The 20,770-nt window shown below is 42.2% G+C and overlaps 1 protein-coding gene across 6 annotated transcripts in view; it reads right to left on the bottom strand.

Moving 5' to 3' along the window:
• Window positions 1–150: 150 nt before the first annotated feature.
• KCTD20 (potassium channel tetramerization domain containing 20) overlaps window positions 151–20,770 on the bottom strand; it is a 36,103-nt gene continuing 15,483 nt past the window's right edge. For 4 of the 6 annotated variants that reach the window (XM_061398019.1, XM_061398023.1, XM_061398021.1 and 1 more), the window contains exons 2-9: window positions 17,739–17,792; window positions 14,757–14,962; window positions 10,845–11,118; window positions 8,419–8,521; window positions 7,947–8,067; window positions 6,481–6,678; window positions 4,984–5,094; window positions 151–3,685 (exon numbers count right to left, since the gene is read on the bottom strand). In XM_061398019.1, the coding sequence (XP_061254003.1) occupies window positions 3,393–3,685; window positions 4,984–5,094; window positions 6,481–6,678; window positions 7,947–8,067; window positions 8,419–8,521; window positions 10,845–11,118; window positions 14,757–14,916 (1,260 nt within the window). In that variant the 5' untranslated portion in view covers window positions 14,917–14,962; window positions 17,739–17,792 and the 3' untranslated portion in view covers window positions 151–3,392. The remainder of the gene's footprint in view (window positions 3,686–4,983; window positions 5,095–6,480; window positions 6,679–7,946; window positions 8,068–8,418; window positions 8,522–10,844; window positions 11,119–14,756; window positions 14,963–17,738; window positions 17,793–20,770) is intronic. The other 2 variants (XM_061398020.1, XM_061398024.1) reach the window with 1 other exon arrangement.

Genomic DNA, 20,770 nt, shown 5'->3' with positions numbered 1-20,770 from the left:
CCTGGGAATCACAAGGAGCCGCAGGGCGGGGAAAGCGCACATGGACTCCAGGTAAGCTCCCAGCTGTGTGGGAAGGAAGAGACCCTCCGGACAGCCTGTGTGCTGCCCTGGCTCCAAACCTACTCTAAAACCAGCAACAACAAAACAACATGGACACAAATGGTAACACTTTATTATAGAAAAAGCATCCCAAATGTAAGGACTTCGTAAACACTGGTAGGTGAACAAGTGGAACTTTAAAGGTAAATACAAAGTAAAGAGGCAAAACCTACAAGCCTTTTGCCTTAAAGAGGAAATGTCATGTGTTCCTGCAGATGGTATCCCGCCAGAGCACGAACGGCTCCATCTCCCACAAAGGCCTCAGGTCTGCTTTCTGAACTATGCCCAGTTTAACAGTTTCAAAAATGATGGCAAGAAGTGGCACTGAGTGAATCACCAAGACTGACTCTTAACCTTCTATTGACTATTACTCAGTTAAGGCTCCCAGCACACTCTGGCTGTGTTTCCTCCGAGGAGGACCAGCTGGAACACTATCCATCCTTCCTGGGCTTATTCCACAGTGTTTCCACAGACCTGCATATGTTAGGTTACCACACGGAATTTAGTTCACAACAGCATTGGCTATTGCATATTGTGCAATAAATTAAGCTACTTTCTAGCGTCCTTACCCTTTTTTTCTGTCATTCTTTTAATTCCTTTTCTCCACTTTGGAGAAACCATTAAGTCATCTCAGATACATTTTAACACTGTCTCCATGCCTGCATCCAGTTCCTTAATGGCAACTGTTTCCTCATCAGCTATCTATGACCTGATGCATACACAGACTCAGATCCTAAACCTCAATTCAGGTTTATCTGCTTGCCGACACAGATACCTCTGAATAAGACAGTCTGGGCAAAACCATTTTCTTATGAAAATGTTTCTGTACAAACAGCCTGGCTTTCTTATTTAGGCACTTAGGAAAAAAACACCAAACCTGAGTGCTACCTTTTTCATGAGAAACACCTCTTGCCCAGCTGGCCAGTAGCTGACTCCTGATGGGAGTGACTGTAACCCAGCTCTTGGCCCTTCGAGAACTGTGGAATGTCCTGGCCCTGGGGACAGCAGCTGTGGCTGAGAGGAGCCACCAAATTAGAGCGATGCTTCACTCCAGGCCAGAGGGGAGGGGCCGCCGAAGACACGCCTCTCCACCAGAGGGAGCCTGCAGGCCCTGCTCGCCCCCCAGCCCCCAGCGCCTGGTGACACCTCCACGCATTTCCAGCACACTCAAACCCGAGCGCTGGGTCCAAAATCACATCAGCCCAATTCTGGGGGGAAAAAAGACCTAGTTTGTGAAAGCCTGAGGAAGTTAAATTATTTACACAGAACAGAGTACAAGCCATACTTTCATACCTAGCTTTGTACCTAAGCAAGGACTAATTGTGTTAGCTAAGACACGTTTACCCCTAAATGTTAATATATAAGCTATAAAACAGAAATTATACATACTTACTACAGACTACACAAAAGTTTGACTCCAGTTTCCTTTGTGATGGCATGGAAGTCAACTGAAAAGTGTAAAGGAAGCACCGTTAAACAATCTGGGCTGGTCAACTACTCATGGGTGTAAATGTAGTACCAGTAAGGTCAAAGCCAAACCTGACCTCAAATATGAGCCCGTTCTTTTCACAGAATTAAAACTACCCTCTGGGCTACAAAATAACACTAACCCTCAACGGCAACCCTGGCCATCAGCCATACAAATGGATGCCAGTGTTCATCAGAGTAACTCTGTAGCTGGGGGTTGGCTCAGTTTAACCCCTTGCTACTAGTTTTTCTGAATAATAACAGAGCATTGACGTGCCTTGGGACACTGGTCCTGGTCACATGTGCAGAACACACGCCTTAAGAACACTCTTGTTCATCAAGCCTGGAAAGTAGCTGTCAGCACACTCCTGACTTTCCCTTTGGAGGACTGTGACTAGGGCAGTCATAAAATGGCACGGAGTAGCCTCCCTATAGTATCTTATGGAAATATGGGACACGGTATCATATGGAATTTAAGAAAACCAGGCCTCTTCTTAAAGAACTTGAAGGAAACTGTGTCCCTTCTTAAATGCTCAGGCTCGGTGACTGGAAGGCCAACCTCTACCACAAAATGGGAGAAAGTCTCAAGACGCATCTAGCTATAAGCTCTGAAGTGAGCTCTGCTGTTCACAGCCACAGGGACATCAGTATAGACAGGAGTGACCCCACGGCGATGCAATCACTAAGCTGGATCCCTTCTGCCCTTTCTTCTTTTGGGGTTGATCTTAGTACAGTTTTCTTACCTAGTGTGTGAGCAACTGATAGGTTATTTAAAAATCAAAATACCCTGATACCTAAAGTATTCCATAGTATGAAATGAACCTACAACGAAAAATCCTACACTGGGACAAAGCCTAACCACTGACGCTTCCCCACTCAGATCCACCCCCTGTCCTTCTTCCCGAGCTCTTACTGGTCTTTCTACTGAGAAACTGAGCACTTTTGGAAACTTACTGCTCACATCTTAAAAGCCTGTTACACCATTATCTGAGGTCTCCCAGACACACCCAGACAACATGCTAGCCTAGGGTGAAGACTACAGCTTCACGCCAGATTCCGAGCCAGGAGAATCAAAGTGGCCTGATCTGGAGAGCTTCTTCAACTTGGGTGTGAATTTCATTCCAAAGGAATAATAATCTGTTTAGGCTCAAAAACCTTGCAGCTAAAAAGGTTTTATAAACACTGTTACGCATTATCCTTCCTGTCAAAGAATCCGTGAGGTTTTAGATTGTTCACTGCAATAATGAAAAACAAAACTGAACTGAAGCTCTTAAAATTTCCTTTTGGACATTTTGAATAAGAGCCTATTTCTTCCCAGAGGCAGCCTGGGCACAGATGCCACCAGGATGGTACCTTCACTAACCTCTAATGAGCATCCCACCACTGTTTGCTTGTAGAAGGTACAGATTGTCTCCTTTTAAGTTTGGTCCCTTTGCTGCTAAGTAATGTGCCTGGTATAAAACAAAATCAACAACAACCAAGAACAGAGTGCGAAGGATGAGAACTGCTTTGCCGAATATGAGGCAACAGGAGTCCTGACTTCCTTCTCTGCTTCCACAGTTATGCAGACCTGGTGAACAGCACCAGACCCCAAATTTTCAAGTTTCCAGGGCTGCTGCAAAGCTGGTAGTTTAGTTACCAGCGAGTGCTTTTTCATCCCCTGCTGGAAGCACAGGCTTCCTGAAAAGGATACAGATTAATTATGGGAGAAGAGGAAAGGACGGGGGAGAAGCATGTCTCCTGCTCAGTGAGACAAACCAGGGGAGGACTGGCTGGGCATCCCATACAGAGACAAGGCCTGCAGAGGGACAGACCCACAGCCGGCCCTAATCCTGAAAGTCATTAGAAGCCATCTGAGAAAGTGGGGCATTCAGCCGGTCAAGTTCATCCACTTGGGGTGGATGGTGCATTAATATTTCTTGGTCCTCCAAGACATCTTCTCCAGCAGCGACTAGATTTGTGAGGGACTTGCTTCTGACACACTGGAAATCCACATGGCGACTCTTCCCTTCTTCTTTTTCCCAGGACATCTGGATAAAGGGGCGCTGCACATAATTATAGATTACTTCTGACCGGCCGCCAGGTCTCCTCTTAATTTTTTCTTTACAGGTAGGGTAACCTGAAACGGGGAAAAAAGGCCATCATAACCCCAGAAAATTGATCACTCGGGTTCCCATACTTCCTTCTTTATAACCGCATCAGTTTCCTCCCAAATCGCCAAGACTATGTGAAACCACAGGGAGGAGACCATGTTCTCCAGCCCCCGCTGCCCACGGCCTGCTGCCCTCCTGCCCAGGTTAGTAGGTCTTGTCCCTGAAAGGGAAATAACAAAAAAGTGTATTCCTTCTAATGGAAGGGAGAGAAGCCTCTTACTAATTTCACAGGTCTGTCTTTTACTGGCTTCAGCACTACAGGACACAAATCCTATTGTGGCCCTCTAATTCTGTTGCCTATAGGGCATCCTGTATGAATAGGTAAGGAAATGTGAAATGTTTAAGCCTAAAGGAAAAACTGGGATGCTGCCTACAGTATCTAAAAGGCTGTCACACGGAAATGGGAGAAATCTTATTCACCTTCGCAGACTAGAACTGGAACGAAGACGGAAGAGGGAGGAGGTCATCTACCAACTGTGGAAGAATGTTCTCATGGTAGGACAGTCTGATGGGCTACTCTGCGAAATGGAGTGACCCCTCTCCCTCTGTCCCTATGGTTATCAAAGAGATAAAGGAGGACATAATAGAAAGAGGTTTAATAGATGATCTCAAAAATCTCTTCCAAGTTTAAGTTCCAACCTAAGTCAGACACAGTAACAGGTTCTGTGGGCAACACCGAGACAGCTACAGCAGCAAAACGCAGGTGTCAAAAGGCCTGTGGAGGGGAGACCAGGATGGCTTCCGCACTCTCCCGACAGTCAGTCTCCAGTACGCTTCCATGGAGATCACAGGTTGGGAGCCCCTGCTCAAATCATTTAAAGCAGTTCTGTCAATACACCCAGACATTCCTCAGAGATATGCAGGGAATAAAACGAGTCTCCAAGGTAGTTGTCAGAAGGACCCTTCCAGATCCCAGAAAGGTCCTCACCAGGACAGCTGACTAAACAGATGGCCCTCCCATGTGGCGAGCCCACGAGCCCTGCATTTCCCTCCAGTGTCCTTCGCCCTGACTGCTCTGTATCCTGAGGCAGTTAACTGGAACTTATTCCTACAGCTGCTTTAAAGCATTTTCAACTGGAAATGAAAAGAAAACATACGGGCAAAACAAAAACTGGAATTTCAAACTTGGGTAGGAATGTAGCTTCCATGTGGGTCTCTATTCTCTAGGCCCTCAGCAACCAGGTTTTAAGGACATAAGATATGGCCACAGCTCCAACTATACCCACAGGCCATGCGAGCTGGATACTGATGGGTTGTTCTTTACCTTCAATCCCAATGCGAATGTTTTTCAGGCCCCGTTCCTTTAACACTGTTTTAGCAACATCCCGATTCTCAATGTATTTGAAAAATCTGTAGAGCTTAGAGCTATAAAGAACTGGAAAAGAAAAAATAAGTCTGGGGTTACTCATGGAGTGAATACCTTTGTAAGAGAAAGGAGATGAGCTAACAGATTCAGACTAATGAATGACCTGAGCCCTGACGCCAAAAAATTGATATGGATCACAGAGTAAATGTTAAATAATACATCAACCATAAGAAACCATGTTAAGAAATTTTCATAGTCTCAGAGTAGGGAAGGCTTTCTGGATATGACATAAAACCTAGACGTCATAAAGGAAAAACTAAAACATCTCTGCTTACCCAAAACCAAACAAAGCTAAGAAGACAAGGAACTGAGAAAAATACCTGCCACTCTTATTACAAAGGGCTAATTTCCTTGATATCTATGGAGAGTAGTCACAAAGAGAGCTTTTGCAAACCACTAAGTAAAAGACTAACGATCCAACTTTGTAATGGGCAAAGGCATGACTACAGTTAACAGAAAAGGAAATTAAAACGGCTTTTAAAAAATGTTCAGTCTCATTCATGGAATAAGAAATGCAAATTAAAACTCCAGCAAGATGCCGTTTTTCACCTACCAGAGTGGCAAATATAAAATTTCAGTAAAACTGTGTCTTGGTGAAAAATGGGAAATAAACTCATCATATACTGTTTTGTGAGTTATAAACTGGCTCAACCTTTAGAGAAGATAATTTGGCAAATTTTATTAGAATCATAAAAGCACAAAGGTTTTGACACAGAAATTCCATTTCTAGGGATATTATTCTACAGAGATATACGTGTGTGAAAAGACTTTCTTTAAAAAGATAATTCACTGGAGCATCAGCCATAATTCATAGCTTAAATGGTAACCAAAAGGGCTGGTTAAATCAATTATGGCAGTCATGCAATGGAATACTATACAGATATTAAAAAGATGAAGGAAGCTTTTAATGTTAAGACATGATATAGAACAGCCTCTACAATATGGTATCATTTGGGGAAAAAAACATGTACATAATTGCTTATGTATGTGCACTGAATAAATCTGGAAGAATATAAAAGAAACTGAAGAGGAAAACTAGGTAGATGAGACAGGTGTGGGAAGAAAACTTTTCGATGTATATCCTTTTGTATTTTCTGAATTTTGAATTACTACCAATTCAAAAGGGTTTAAAAATGAAACAGATGGAGAAAGGAATGAAAGCACCTCTTAATGTGTGGCTGGTGCTGACCTAGCAGGGATGCCAGGGGCAGGCGTGGGAAGCAGGCACGCTCACGGTGGGCCCCAGCATGAAAGACCTGCATCACCAGACTGATCATCCAGGTGAGTGTGCTGCTCACCAGCTCACCAGCGACAGCCCACTGGTTCTAAGGTCTAGCTACGACTGGGCAGCACGTTTCTTGCTGAAAACATCTACATCATGCCGGGGGCTCCTACTTTGAGAATACTCCTCTCCCATGGGTGGGGGGTGGTCTTCGTCCCAGTCCACAGAATCCTCATCCGTCAGCACGACAATGTGGCACTCTCTCTCCCCTTTCTTGGCACAGCCCACCATGATGGGCAGGATCAGCTCTTCGAGGTAGTGATCAAACTGCTTGTGAGCGCCGTCGTTGGACAGTTCATGCAGTAAAGCACCTGGGAGACAAATGCAAGAGAACACCCTCTGCTCAAACGCAGGCGCTACCGGAGTGAAAGGATGAGGTAAACGGCTGTCATCATTGGTAAGGTCCAGAAACGTGGCTCACTTCAGGGCAGAGAATGTTTCCTGCTCTGAGGTGATAATTAAGCTGAATTTGTTACATGCTTTACACATTCTACCAATCTCCTGTTTAATAAACCCCGAGCATTCTGATCAGTTGAGGTTTTTTCAACATGCAATATCAGAACATAAACATTAATTTATGTTAATGGTTAACCATTATTTGGGGATGACTCTTTATAGCACCTCTTCTGAAGATGCTCTGGACTGCAATTTAGAGTACCACAGGAGAGGAATAATCTAAGGTTTGGAGACACCAAGGGACTTTCTCTAAGTGGGTACTAGACTCAGTGGAGAAACCACACATCCAGAGAACGTCATGGAACATGAAAGAAAATGTATCATGAACTGTAAAGAATTTTAAAATCATTTCACAAAGCTTAGGTAATAAGAGCATGGAGTCTGTATTCAGAAGTCAGTTATCCCAGCTTTAAAGTTTAGAGCTTTGAACAAGCCAATTTCTCCATCTTTTCATTTGTTAAGTGAGATTATCACCCATCTTTCAAGGGTTAATTGTGAAAATTAATGCAAGTTTCTATAAGGGCTTCCCTGGTGGCTCAGAGGTTAAAGCGTCTGCCTGGAATGCGGGAGACCTGGGTTCGAACCTTGGGTCGGGAAGATCCCCTGGAGAAGGCAATGGCACCCCACTCCAGTACTCTTGCCTGGAGAATCCCATGGAGGGAAGAGCCTGGTGGGCTACAGTCCATGGGGTCGCAAAGAGTCGGACACGACTGAGCGACTTCACTTTCACATCTATAAAGCACTTAACAAACACTAAGTTAATGATAAACTGTAAGAAGTACCCAGCCAATTTATGTCCTGTGACTATTACTGAACCTTACGTCGTATCTGAGGATCAGTATCCTTATCTGTTAAAGAGTTGAGATCCCAAGAGAGGAAGCAGTTAGCCTGGTGACTCATGGGGTCAAGCCAGCCTTAGAGCCCGCTCACGTTCCTGTGTTTACTCTACTTCCTCACAGAGTTTTGAAGCAAAAGAGGGAATGGTTAGTACCATGTCTCTTCTCTGCAGATGATCTTCAACCCACACTGAAAATGCTTTCTGTTTAGTAATAAAAATGTTAATTCTAAGCAAATTCAAAGTTTAGCTGCTCAAATGCAATTTGGCAGCTTCTCCTGTACTCACTCAGATCTTGACATCGGATAGTGTTGAAGTCAAAGTTAATGCAGAGATAATCACATGTATCTCTAAGGTCTGGTATAGAGATGCCATCAGGACAATTGATGATACCAGTTTTGTAATAATCCTATAAAGAGATTGCAAAGAGGAAATGTAGTCAAAGAACAAGATGAAAACGTCCCTCTTCAACCTTGACTCATTCATTCCTGGTTCAGGTAAAGTGCTGGGTTACTAGAACTATCACCAAGTTGGTGATTCATTAGACAGCAAAGTGACTCCTGGCCATCTTGACATGTTTAATCACAACCTGATACCTGACTGAGCTCACACAAGCAAGAAGGACTTAAGAATTACAGGAAGAGAAAATAAAGCAGGAAAGGCAATAACTAGAAATGACAAACCCTGAAGTCAGAGCAGTCTGAGGAACTCTGAAGGCTTCTGACTACGGAAGAGGATGGAACATGAGGGCACTACGCACCAGCACCGTTCGGAACACAGTTGCACTGATCCCTTCTGCAATCTCATACTCGCCCTTCTCGTTGGGACGCGTGAAGTTGTACTCTCTTCCTGGTCCAAACATCCTGAAACATACCCAGGCAACAGTGTTACCCTCTCCAGCAGGATTCTCCACAGATGAAACTTCTCTCCCTTCTTTACCTTATCCTGGAAGACTCCATTCCCCTCTTACAATATAATTTTAAACAGAGCACCAGGACTCAACCCCTATAAGACACACTTAAGTCTTAGGAAACTCCCTTCAGACAGAAAAAGGCGGCAGCAATTGCTTCCAGTGTTTGAGTGCAACAAGGAACAAAGCAGCCTCCCCAGGTCACCGGCAGTGAGCTTCTGTGGCGCACAGCGGCACTTGCAAAGTCTCTGGAGCACCGGCATCCTGGGTGACAGTGTCTCCCCCTGAGCCTTCCTGTTCCTCCCCCTCACCCATCAGCATGTACCCATCCAGCACGCCATCCTCGATGTTTCTGAGTTTTGCTTTTCAACATCTGATAGACAAATCTGAACTAGTTCGTGCAGATGTTAGTGCTTTCCCTTTCCTGGTACATTTTACAGCCGAGCTCTGGAAAAAATGCCCTTCTTCAATTCAGGGAGTAACTAATGATGGGAATTTCAGGTCAAGCCAAAAAAGAGAGGAAGAACTAGATCATCAACAGTTTGACATATTTCAGAGAGGCAGGCCTGCTCTGGGCTGACTTCAGAGGTCATGAAAGCACAGGGAGGAAACCTTGTTTTTATACTCATCCATTTCCATCCCCCATCCCTCCTCCCTCTCTCAGATCCCTTCCAGAAAAACTGGCCCCATGACTCCTACTACCCCTGCTGCATGTCTGTGCAGGAGCTGTGGAAGGAGAAGCCAGCATGAAGGACAGGGCAGGCGGTATCGTCAGTCAGCCCGACGGGGACTCACTGCCTTTTCCTTTCTTAACCTGTTGGGAAGCCCTGCTGTCCAGCTGTTCAAAACTGTTATGCTCCACCCTGAACCGGCTGCTTTCCAAGGTCTGAAAAAAAGTCACATGCTCTCCAAATCTGCACTGTACATAAAAAATCCATCTGATAAAAGTAGTCTTCAAAGAATGCTGACTTTTTTCTGGAATGTTTTGGGTGAAGTGTAGCTTACTAGCAATGAATCAAAATAGTGAACAACAGGCCATAAACATAACCCCACCTCAGAGCCATTCATCCAGGAGTGGCGTGGATCTGCACTAATCATTCTGTTTCTCAGCTTGTCCTCTGTGACTAGTGGCCCACATCTGTATGCTCAGTGGCCAGGGATATGAATACTTTATGTAGCCACAGGACAGAACAAACCCAAGAAACTCTCAGAATTCATGACCTCGGCTGACTCACTGATGAACCACCTAGATAAAGGGATCTATTACCCAGAAAACGCTTGCCTTTCTTTTCTTGAGCACTACTTTCAGAGACAGCTTACTTCAGACAGATAGCCTATCCTAAGAAGCACCTTCTTTGGGGGACCTGGGGAAAAGTGGTGGTGAAGATACCAAGACTGGAGACATGAAGTCAAGTCTAAAACAGGACCAATTTAGAAAATGTTTTAATGTTCTAGCTTAATCTTAAGTCATATGTTTAAGAAATAAATAGGTTTGGCTTCAGTTAAAACTGGCTGGTTCATCAGCCAGTTCATCATTTGTATATATGTAAGTAGACACATATTTGAATAGCTTAGATTTCACTTAGCCTAAAATTCAGCAAATGGTGTGGTCCATTCTGTTTTCTAATTCAGCTAAAATCAGTTCAAAGTCTGGAGAGAGGTTAAATCTTTAGATAAGATCCACTCTTAAGTATTAGATGAAAAGCCAAATGTTTGTGTGTGTATACACTCAAATTATTTTACTCTTATCCCAGTCTGCTCTACACATTAAGGTGTGTACAGCTGGCTAGAAGGAGAGCTCCTCACTCCCAGCCCAGGCTCTAAGAATACTTCTGGGATGGTAATCCTCCTCAACAGATGCTTTCCTTTTCCTAAACTCGAGTCATAAAAAGCTGGAGGCAGGAGATGCTGAGGGGAGAATAAGACTATATTCTGAATGAAGCAGCAGAGAGAATGGAACATGAAGAACAGAGAGAGCCATCATCATACAAAACAGCCAGCTACAAAGATCTAGTTTCAGAAAGCTTGATTAGTGATGGAGGTCTTAGAAATTGATGCCACCTGGACCTTTTGCACTCCCCTTTGTGGGGGCTCAAAAGTACCTACCCTCCAAAATCACCAACACATGTAAGGTTTTTATGCTGTTTCACAAAAGTATCAAGGTAGAAAAGTAAGCAATTCAATGTTTTCATTCTCACATCTAATGCAAGGCAAACAGCAGGTATTTCTATTCATAGAGAAGAGAGTTAATTTGGAAGGAAATTATCATCAATTACCTGCCCAACATGGTATCCGGATGAGCAGTGAAAATCTGTGGGTTGACAACAAAACGTGTACCGTCCACAAGAAGTGTCACTTTCTCTGGCGCCTGAGAGTGAACGTTACAGCCAAAGCCCACAGCGCTGTTTCCAAATCGCTCTGGAGCAATGAAAGGTTCATGACTCCGTTTATTCCCACTCGGGAAGCAAGAGCCTTTGACATCTTCAGGAAGTGACATCATGTGAGGGAACGGAAGATTTGCTGGCTGAGAGGCAGAGTCAAGTGGAAGGTCTAAAAGATCATACGATACAAACAAACCAAAATAACTTGACAGCAAAAAGCCTCGGGAGAAAAATAAACCTTGTCCTTTTAAAAAAACAAGAACAAAAAACATTAAACAAGAAAATGCCCAAGCTTTAGGTATCCAAAGGCAAAAACTCTTGTCCAGAGCACATAAAGAAAAAACAAACTAGAGACCCATACTGGATGCCCAGGAGCTTTTCCTTCTGCGTTGTGTATGTTTTTGTGTGCTGGGAGAGGGCAATGAAGGCAGTAATGCCCGCACTCTAAAAATATAACTATCAGGGAATTTCCTGGAGGTCCAGTGGTTAGGACTCACTGCTTCCACTGCTGGGGGCCCAAGTTTGATCCCCGTTCAGGGAAGGAAGTCTCGCAAGCCATGGGGCATGGCCAAAAAATAAAATGATTGAACACTGGAGAAGAATTTCTATGGAAAACAAGCAACTCTCTGCCATATTTTCAAACCTCCCCTAGTCTTGTTTCACAGGCACTTTATTTTCATTTTCACTTCTATCTCTAAATACTGACCATATTTCCTGCATTTTATTTAAGAAACTTGATAACTTCATTAGTCAACACTATTTGTTTTCCACATTCTTAAAAAACATTTCTAAATTTTATTTTCCAAAAAGGATAGTGATAGTCTCTTAATTGCCCCACTTTTCCTAGAAATTCATTGAAAAATGCATTTTCATTACGCACAGGGGAATCCTAACATTACCAACACCATTTTCTGAACAGACAGGTCTTGCTCTCAACGGAAAAGTTCCAATGCAAATGGTCTTGGATTAGAATTCATTCATAGAATCAAAATTTTTGTTTTAGTATCACCAAAGAGCCATTTCCTTAAAGAATCTGACTTTTCTAAACCTGATTCATTATCTGTAAAGTGAAAATAACGTTCACTCCACCTACCTCACAGGATTGGTTTGACTATCAACTGAAATAACAGTTAAAACAGCACTTAAAAATGTATAATACCACCTCATGTAAATAGGCTGAAAACCAGATATCTGAAATCTGGCTGTATACAGAAGATGATACGGAAAAAATATTTTCAAAAGGATTACCAGAAGATTGTTTTTAAAATTTTTTTTGCCACACCATGCAGCACTGGGATCTTAGTTTCCTGACCAGGTATCAAACCCGCATCCCCTGCAGTGGGGGTGTGGATGGCTTGGGAAGTCCCAGAAGATTCTTTTAATTAGGGACCTCTCCTAGTATATTTTATGTTAATGCAAAAGAATGTGTTTTTTTTAATGAAAAATTTCAAATATATCAAAGCCTAGAGTTAATACAGTATGTATACATCACCTGGATTTGGTTAACATTTTCCTAAATTTTCTTCACACTTTTTTAGAAAGAAATGAAATAGGTACAATTTAATGTCTCACTCCCACCCTTCATGTCTCTCCCACTCTTCACGTCTTTTAAATTCGTTTACAATAATTCATGAACGGGATTACTGCCCATGACCCTCTGAGAAATTAGTTTTATTTCAGGCACTTAAGATAATCAAATAAACTGTTAGCTAGAGTATACTTGATTTTTCCCCATTTGCTTCTGCTGCTGCTGCTGCTGCTGCTAAGTCACTTCAGTCATGTCCGACTCTGTGCGACCCCATAGACGGCAGCCCACTAGGCTCCACCATCCCTGGGATTCTCCAGGCAAGAACACTGGAGTGGGTTGCCATTTCCTTCTCCAATGCATGCATGCACGCTAAGTCGCTTCAGTCGTGTCTGACTCTGTGCGACCCTATGGACACCAGGCTCCGCTGTCCACGGGATTCTCTAGGTAAGAATACTGGAGTGGGTTGCCATTTCCTTCTCTACATTTGCTTCTAGAAGAAAGGAAACCAAAATTTAGACCAAAAACCTGTTTAGGGTTCACATCCTATAGCCTCTGGTAAATTTTCAATGTGGCTCTCTGTTTGGATACCAAGAGCTAAGTTTCTACAAATCCTTGGGCAAGCTTGTAGCAAGAAAAACTTTAATCACCAAGCCAGGCTTTCAACACTGTAAGTGCTGTTTTTAAAAATGAAACTAGGTACCTAATTTATTACCTCAGTTCTGCAGAATACTTGAATTTTCCCCCAGCAAAGAGGCAATTAAATTGGGCTGATTCCTGAAGGATGCCTCAGGTTCCATCCTACTTAAATGGGTGAGCAGGATAAATTCTGCTAGATTCGCTGCATAAATTCTCTGTAATGGGCACTCTAGGGTGGCAGGTACACTCTGCTTTTCTGTCAGCAAAGGCTGGCCAGAAAGACACAGGTTTAAATCCCAGTCCCCCACCTCTTAGCAGTGTGAACCTGAGCAAGTTACTAATAACCTTTGAAGCCTCAGCTTCCCCATCTGTAAAAAGATTAATCTAAGCAGGGATCAGCAAACTTTCTGTGAAGAGCTAAAAAGTAATTATGTTTGGCTTTGTGGGTCACAGTCTCTGCCACAGTGCAGGAAAGTAGCCATAGACAGTATGTAAATGAATGGGCATGATGGCTGTGTTTCAAGTTTTTATTTATAAAAACAGGTAGTGGTTCAGAGTTGATCAGTCTGCCACCCTTGATTTAAAAAAAATAAACTTTTAGCACAATGAGTGCTCAATAAATGGTAACTGCTATTATTTTTGTTGCTACTGTTTTTATTAAAAGTTAAAAAGAACCTAAGAATTTATCAAGAGCCTTGACATCCATTAACTCAGTATCTTCCAGCCTTGTGAGGTAAGGAGAATATTAACATCCTTGCTGTCTAGATTAAGCAAGCAGGGCTCAGAAAGAGTAAAGCGCTCATTCATGGTTACAGCTAGAATGTGAATCTCCAAACCCAAGACTATTTTTCTTATACTATTATCACCAAGTTAGATGTACTAAACTGATTAAGTAAATGGAGATTTTAAAGCAACTATACTGTGAGAATTGGACTGTGAAGAAGGCTGAGCGCCGAAGAATTGATGCTTTTGAACTGTGGTGTTAGAGAAGACTCTTGAGAGTCCCTTGGACTGCAAGGAGATCCAACCAGTCCATTCTGAAGGAGATCAGCCCTGGGATTTCTTTGGAAGGAGTGATGCTAAAGCTGAAACTCCAGTACTTTGGCCACCTGATGTGAAGAGTTGACTCATTGGAAAAGACTCTGATGCTGGGAGGGATTGGGGGCAGGAGGAGAAGGGGACGACAGAGGATGAGATGTCTGGATGGCATCACTGACTCGATGGACATGAGTCTGAGTGAACTCCGGGAGTTGGTGATGGACAGGGAGGCCTGGCGTGCTGCGATTCATGGGGTCGCCAAGAGTCGGACACAACTGAGCGACTGATCTGATCTAATACTCTAATTTAAAAAAGGACTTCTCTAGCTGTCCAGGGGTTACGACTCCGTGCTTCCAATCCAGGGGTCACAGGTTCCATCCCTGGTTAGGAAACTAAGATTCCATGTGCCACATGGCACAGCCAAAAAAATAAAATTTTTTTTAAAGTGGAGATTTTTTGGTAATAGCTTTATATAATTGTGATATGTAAGCTAAGCCAATTAACTGGATATATTATTTAGAGTAAGAACATTTATGCCTTCTGGGATAATAGGTGCTCAGGTGTCAGAAAGCCCTCCAGACTAAAGCAAGAGCTAATCATCATACCATCATTCCTGGGACCTAGAGGATAAGTAAGATTTTGAAGACCAGAAGAAGCTGGACTGTTTGCTTCTTTTTCTTGAGCTGCAGCCGAAGCTTCATCCATCAGGCAGCTGGCCTCCTGCTGCAGTAGCCTGTCGCTCTCAGTGCCGCGGCGAACACTCATCCTTGGACTGTGTGTCCTGAACTGTCTGCTTGATCACAGGGAAATCCTGGAAGACAGCAATATGCACGATTTAGAACTAACTAGAGAACTCTCAGAGAGTTCTTATTCTTGTTTTGAAAAGAAATGACATCGTAAACATTTCTGTGATTTTATACTGAGAGGAATTGGGCTGACTTGAGTTGTATTTACCAAATCACAAAGAACACTGATAAACTCGTTACTAGGGAATAATTTCAAACTTTATTTATAAACAGACATCAAATCCACTGACTTCGCCCATATTCACATTCAATTCTGCATATTAACTGGTGGTAAAATAACTTGGTGGTGTTTATACCACAAATTCACATAAGGGACAGAGAGTTCAAATTGTCAATTAAAGAAAACCAGCCCATATGTCTCAAAAACTTGAGAGATACATTCCCGCAACAGTTGAGCACTAGGAAATGAGAATCACAACTACAGTGCGAGTGTGACAGTTGAAACCGGAAGTCATGGGCACTAAAAATAATTTTTTTAAATAATAAATTTACGTATGATGCTCAAGTTCTCCTTTATAAGTTCTCTCTTTCACTTTCTGTACCTTTCGCTTGACCCCTATCTCAAAATTACAGCAAGATGTCACTGGTTATAAGCCTAACTCTCTCCAGCAGCGCACAGCCGTGGTGAACACCACCTCCCGAGGGATGCCGTGTGCTGCGCAGCCGCTGCTTGGGCAGGATGGCCGCCTCGCACCTCTCTTCTGGGTGACCACCCTGCCCCGCAGCCTTTCCACCCTCTGGGGCTGCCCAGCTGCTGCAAACATCCCTGAAAGTCATCCTACTTAGCACGTTCACAGTTATACTCTACTAGGTTCCACTAGGTGTTCTGATAGAAGAGGCATATTACTAGCAATGTTTATGCCTAAGGGTTGCATGAAAACAATACAGGAGGAAGTTATGCTTTAGGAAGAAGTTTCATCACTAAGATCAGGAACATGTTTTAATAATAACTCTGAATTTCCTGACATGCAAGCACGTAGAGGTGCCAATAAACACTTTAAACTGTGCATTCGATTTTGAATAACTTCATAATCTATATTAGTACATTTTTGAGCATAACGATTGATCATTTAGTCCTGTTTTAACTTGCACGAAATATCAATATAATAATGAGCCCTTTTTAAGAAAGGAGCCAGTACAGATGCCTGAAAGCAAATAATTTTAAAGAGACACTTTCACAGTTGATGAAATCTTAAATTCTCAGATAATAGCTCTTACAACGTAAGGCACACTGAGGAGATAAAGTGAACATTCTGTTGGAAAACCTGACATATGGCTACAGCTTTTTCCAGATTACCCTTTCTTAAAGAAAAACGTATTTATGTATTTACACAAAACATGTGGCCCCTTAAAATTGATCCCTAGCAACTGGTAAAGTCAAATAGAATCACCACTGCCTTCAAGTTTGACTCAGAAGATGTCAAAATGAAAATCAAGTCTAGAGAATAAGATAAAGAAGATCCATGAAACTGGACAAAGCATTACTAACACGGGAAGGACCAAAAGGCGGTCTGCTTCTGTCAGCTTAACTGGGTTTGAACCACGTTCCACTCTGTGTACTTGCGCTGCTTAACTCTTCACTAGCTGCTCCAGAACCAAGTTCAAACTTCTTTTTGTTGCTCTCCAAAATATCTCTTGGAACAAAACAACTTTGAATAAACAGATTTCTTGAGAATCCGCACAGACGAGACCATTATATAAGTTACTTCATTTATTCCTTACAATGTGTGAAAAAGTTTCATTATAATAGACTATAATGAAAACATTTTCTTCCTAGTCTATGAATAATACCAGGGCTCAAAATTCAGTTTAACTTACAACAATGAATTAATAAACAGAAAGACATGCTTGAAAATTAGCAGGAGCAGGTATCTCCAATGAAGAAAAAGAAAGTAACCTGCTGAGCATTTGACAAGCATTTTATTTGTATTTAGTTAATTTTTATTATAAATAAAACATGAAAATTCTCCCTCTCAGGAGCCTGGTAGGCTGCAGTCCATGGGATCGCAAAGAGTCAGACACGACTAAGCGACTTCACTTTCACTTTTCACTTTCATGCACTGGAGAAGGAAATGGCAACCCACTCCAGTGTTCTTGCCTGGAGAATCCCAGGGACGGTGGAGCCTGGTGGGCTGCCATCTATGGGGTCACACAGAGTCGGACACGACTGAAGTGACTTAGCAGCAGCAGCAAAAGAATTCAAGCGTTATACAGGTATACTATAAAAGCATATCATTTGTAAAAAAACATACAAACTATACATTCTCACTCTGTAATATGCTTTTTTTGAAATTAACATTCTAAAACCACCCATGTTAGAAGACACATCTATCTAGTTCACTCATTTTTAACTGCTGTGTAATATTCTATGATTCTGCTTTCCTATCTATGAATGAAGTTGTTTCTATTACAATGTTTCAATAAATAGGATCAAAGTGTACCATGAAATTCCAAGACAGGACCCAATTTGCAGTTTCTCCAAAAGAATTTGGCCTCAAAACATTTTTTTTCCCCAAGAAACCATCTCAGGATTAATGCTTAGTGGCATACACTTTAAGAAACCACCATCATTTCTCAAAGTCCCCTATAAAGTAATTCTTCTATAATCCTAGAATGATAGAAGAAAACCCTCTTGATCTATGAAACCTAAGAAGCAAACTGACAGACACTGAATTCTTCAACAAATAACAAAGCAATGAGTTTCAACATTATGGTAAGGGTCTGCTCCCCTTCCAGGATGGATGTTTCATTCAACTTTGAATGTATATTTTTATTGCCTACCATGGCTCATTTCTGTAACCATCCCCCAAATGCATCTTGGTCCTCAGAACAGATCTAAGAAAAAAAGGAAAGAAAGAAAGAAATAAGCAAAGCACTTGAATATAGTTCTCCATTGCTACAAAACTGTCTGTGGCCAACACAGACCTAAGTCATAGCAGTATACAACGACAAGAACCAAAGGATCATGCACACCCCTGGTACACCTAACAGTAACTGAAGAGACTGCTTCAGAAAAGAACTAGGAATTACAGACACATAAATAATGGAACTCTGACTGTAGAGCTGTGAAACAAAACAAACATCCAGCAAGCCAGCTCAAGCATCACTTCCACACAGAATGTGAAACCATGTTTTAAACACTCTGAAGAGCTACACAAATACATATATCTATTATCTATTATTTATCTATTCTGTATTATTTATCTATTTCATAGGCCTCCTGTGAAGGCCCCTATTTTGTTAAAGAGTTGCTCTAGCTGACCCGGAACGGCAAAACCTTTCTTATAATCTCCCCACCTTGGAAAATTTGTGTATAATCTTTGATAGTGGAATTTGCTCCATATAGTCTTTGCACCTAAAAAAAATGACATGCTGGTTTCTCCCTAGAACATAGTCCCTCTCAAGTATTAATCCATAATGAGTCTATGTATTTTCTTCTTTTTACTTACAATTCCCTCTAATCATTTATGAAGAAAACAAGATTATGGAAACATGATTTGTGTAACTGAGTTCAGATCTTGCAACTGAACTATTCAGATTTTGAAAATGTAGTTGGGGGACTTCCCCTGCTGGTCCAGTGGTTAACACTTCACCTTCCAATGCAGAGGGTGCAGGTTCGATCCCTGGTCTGGGAGCTAAGATCCCATATGCCCTATGGCCAAGAAACCAGGACATAAACAACATAAGCAATATTGTAACAAATTCAATAAAGACTTAATTAAAAAAAAAAGAAAAGGAAGAAAATGTACTTGGAATGCCTATGGGGCCAAACTTCACATGGACAGATCTCAAAAGCATAATGCTTTCAGACTGCTAATGATATGAGGAGTTATAGTCATAATCCAAGAATCCTGTGATAGAATAATTGTATTTTTCCATATATAAAATAGCATCAGTGTTTTACTGCTTATAAAAGCAATCTATGCTCAATAAAAAAAGTCAATATAGAAAGATATAAATACTTCAAAAATCAAAGCTGTGGTAAAATACATGCACATGTATCTTTGGGCACATATTCCATTATATCCTTGGAATAAACACCTAAAGATACAATCACTATAGAAAAACGTAAATAAGTTTTGATGTATACTGCCAGACTGTCCTTTATAAACATACCAATTTATACTCCTTCTGGCAGCACAGAACATCCATTCTCCAGAACTCTGGCTAACAGCCTATCAACCTTCCTCATCTTTGCTAGTGAGATAGTGTGAAATATGACAGCTCATAGTGTGGTCATTGAAAAGTCATTCACTCTTTTTAAAATTTTTAATTGGAAGATAATTGCTTTACAATATTGTGCTGGCTTCTGCCATACATCAACATAAATCAGCCAGAGGTACACATATATCCCCCTCCCTCTTGAACTTTCTTCCCTCCCACCTCCCACCCCATCCCACCCCTCTAGGTTGTCACAAAGCAAAAAGTCATTCATTTTCATCAACACTTGGAAAATTTCACCTTTAAGAGCCTTAAAAGATTTCAGTAGGCAGGGAAAAAAAATCCCATGCTGGGTAAACATTGGGTAATAGCAGTGATATTCACGTCAAGTTTGTCGGGCTTGACGAGAATCACTGGATGTTTCCATGGCTTGCTCTCATCTCCCTAGAAGCATAAATGACAAGACCACCCACTGCTGCTGCTAAGTCGCTTCAGTCGTGTCTGACTCCGTGCAACCCCAGAGACGGCAGCCCACCAGGCTCTGCTGTCCCTGGGATTCTCCAGGCAAGAATACTGGAGTGGGTTGCCATTTCCTTCTCCAATGCATGAACGTGAAAGTGAAGTCGCTCAGTCGTGTCCGACTCTTCGCGACCCCATGGACTGCAGCCTAGCAGGCTCCTCCGTCCATGGGATTTTCCAGGCAAAAGTACTGGAGTGGGGGCCATTGCCTTCTCCGAAGACCACCCACTAGACTGAGGCAAAGCAGTTTCTGGCTTTGGCGTTGTTACTATTGATAAAATTAAGCCTCACCACCAAGAAAACGTTCTTTAAGCATCAGTGTTTTCATCCATAAAAATAGGATGATATCAGCCACTACAAAGCTAGATAGTCCTTTCTCAATTAAGATGTATGGGAAAAAAAGCATGAAGTGCTATACAAAAGCAAGAGACACATCTGTTATATGAATCTCCCTTATACAACTGCTTAGTTACCATTTATTGGGCTCTTGAAGCGCGTCATCCTCCACTTTTGAATATACTTTCTATATTCAATGTATTCTATATTTCTATGTTCTATTGTATGGTTCTACTGATTTCAGCTACATTTCTTTCTGATTTTAGCAAAATGACACATGGTACTGCCTTTAGGGCTTCCCCAGGGGCTCAGGAGAAAGAATTCACCTGCAACACAGGAGATGTGGGCTTGATCCCCAGGTTGGGAAGATCCCCAAGGGAAGAAAATAGCAACCCATTCTAGTATTCTTGCCTGGGAAATCCCATGGACAGAGGAGGAGCCTGGCAGTCTATAGCCCATGGAGTCGCAAGAGTTGGACAGGACAGAGGTTAAACAACTACTACTTTTAGAATTCTCTGAATTATTTTTTGCCTCAGTTGCCTAACTTGCCCTTTGAACCTGACCTTTTGTGTCTTTCCACTTTTCCCTCAGGAATTTGTTATTGTTTAGTTGCTAAGTCCTGTCCAACTCTTTGTGACCCCATGGACTGTAGCCCACCAGGCTCCTCTGTCCATGGGATTTCCCAAGCAAGAATACTGGAGTGGGTTGCCATTTCCTTCTCCAGGGGATCTCCTCGACCCAGGGATCGAACTGTTGTCTCCCACCACTGGCAGGCTGAGCCAGCAGGGAAGCCCAGT

The sequence above is a fragment of the Bos javanicus genome, chromosome 23, assembly GCF_032452875.1.
Source record: "Bos javanicus breed banteng chromosome 23, ARS-OSU_banteng_1.0, whole genome shotgun sequence".
In the NCBI taxonomy this organism is placed as follows: Eukaryota; Metazoa; Chordata; class Mammalia; order Artiodactyla; family Bovidae; genus Bos; species Bos javanicus.
The sequence above is the reverse complement of the archived record's forward strand: the minus strand, read 5'-3'. Positions and strand labels throughout refer to the sequence as shown.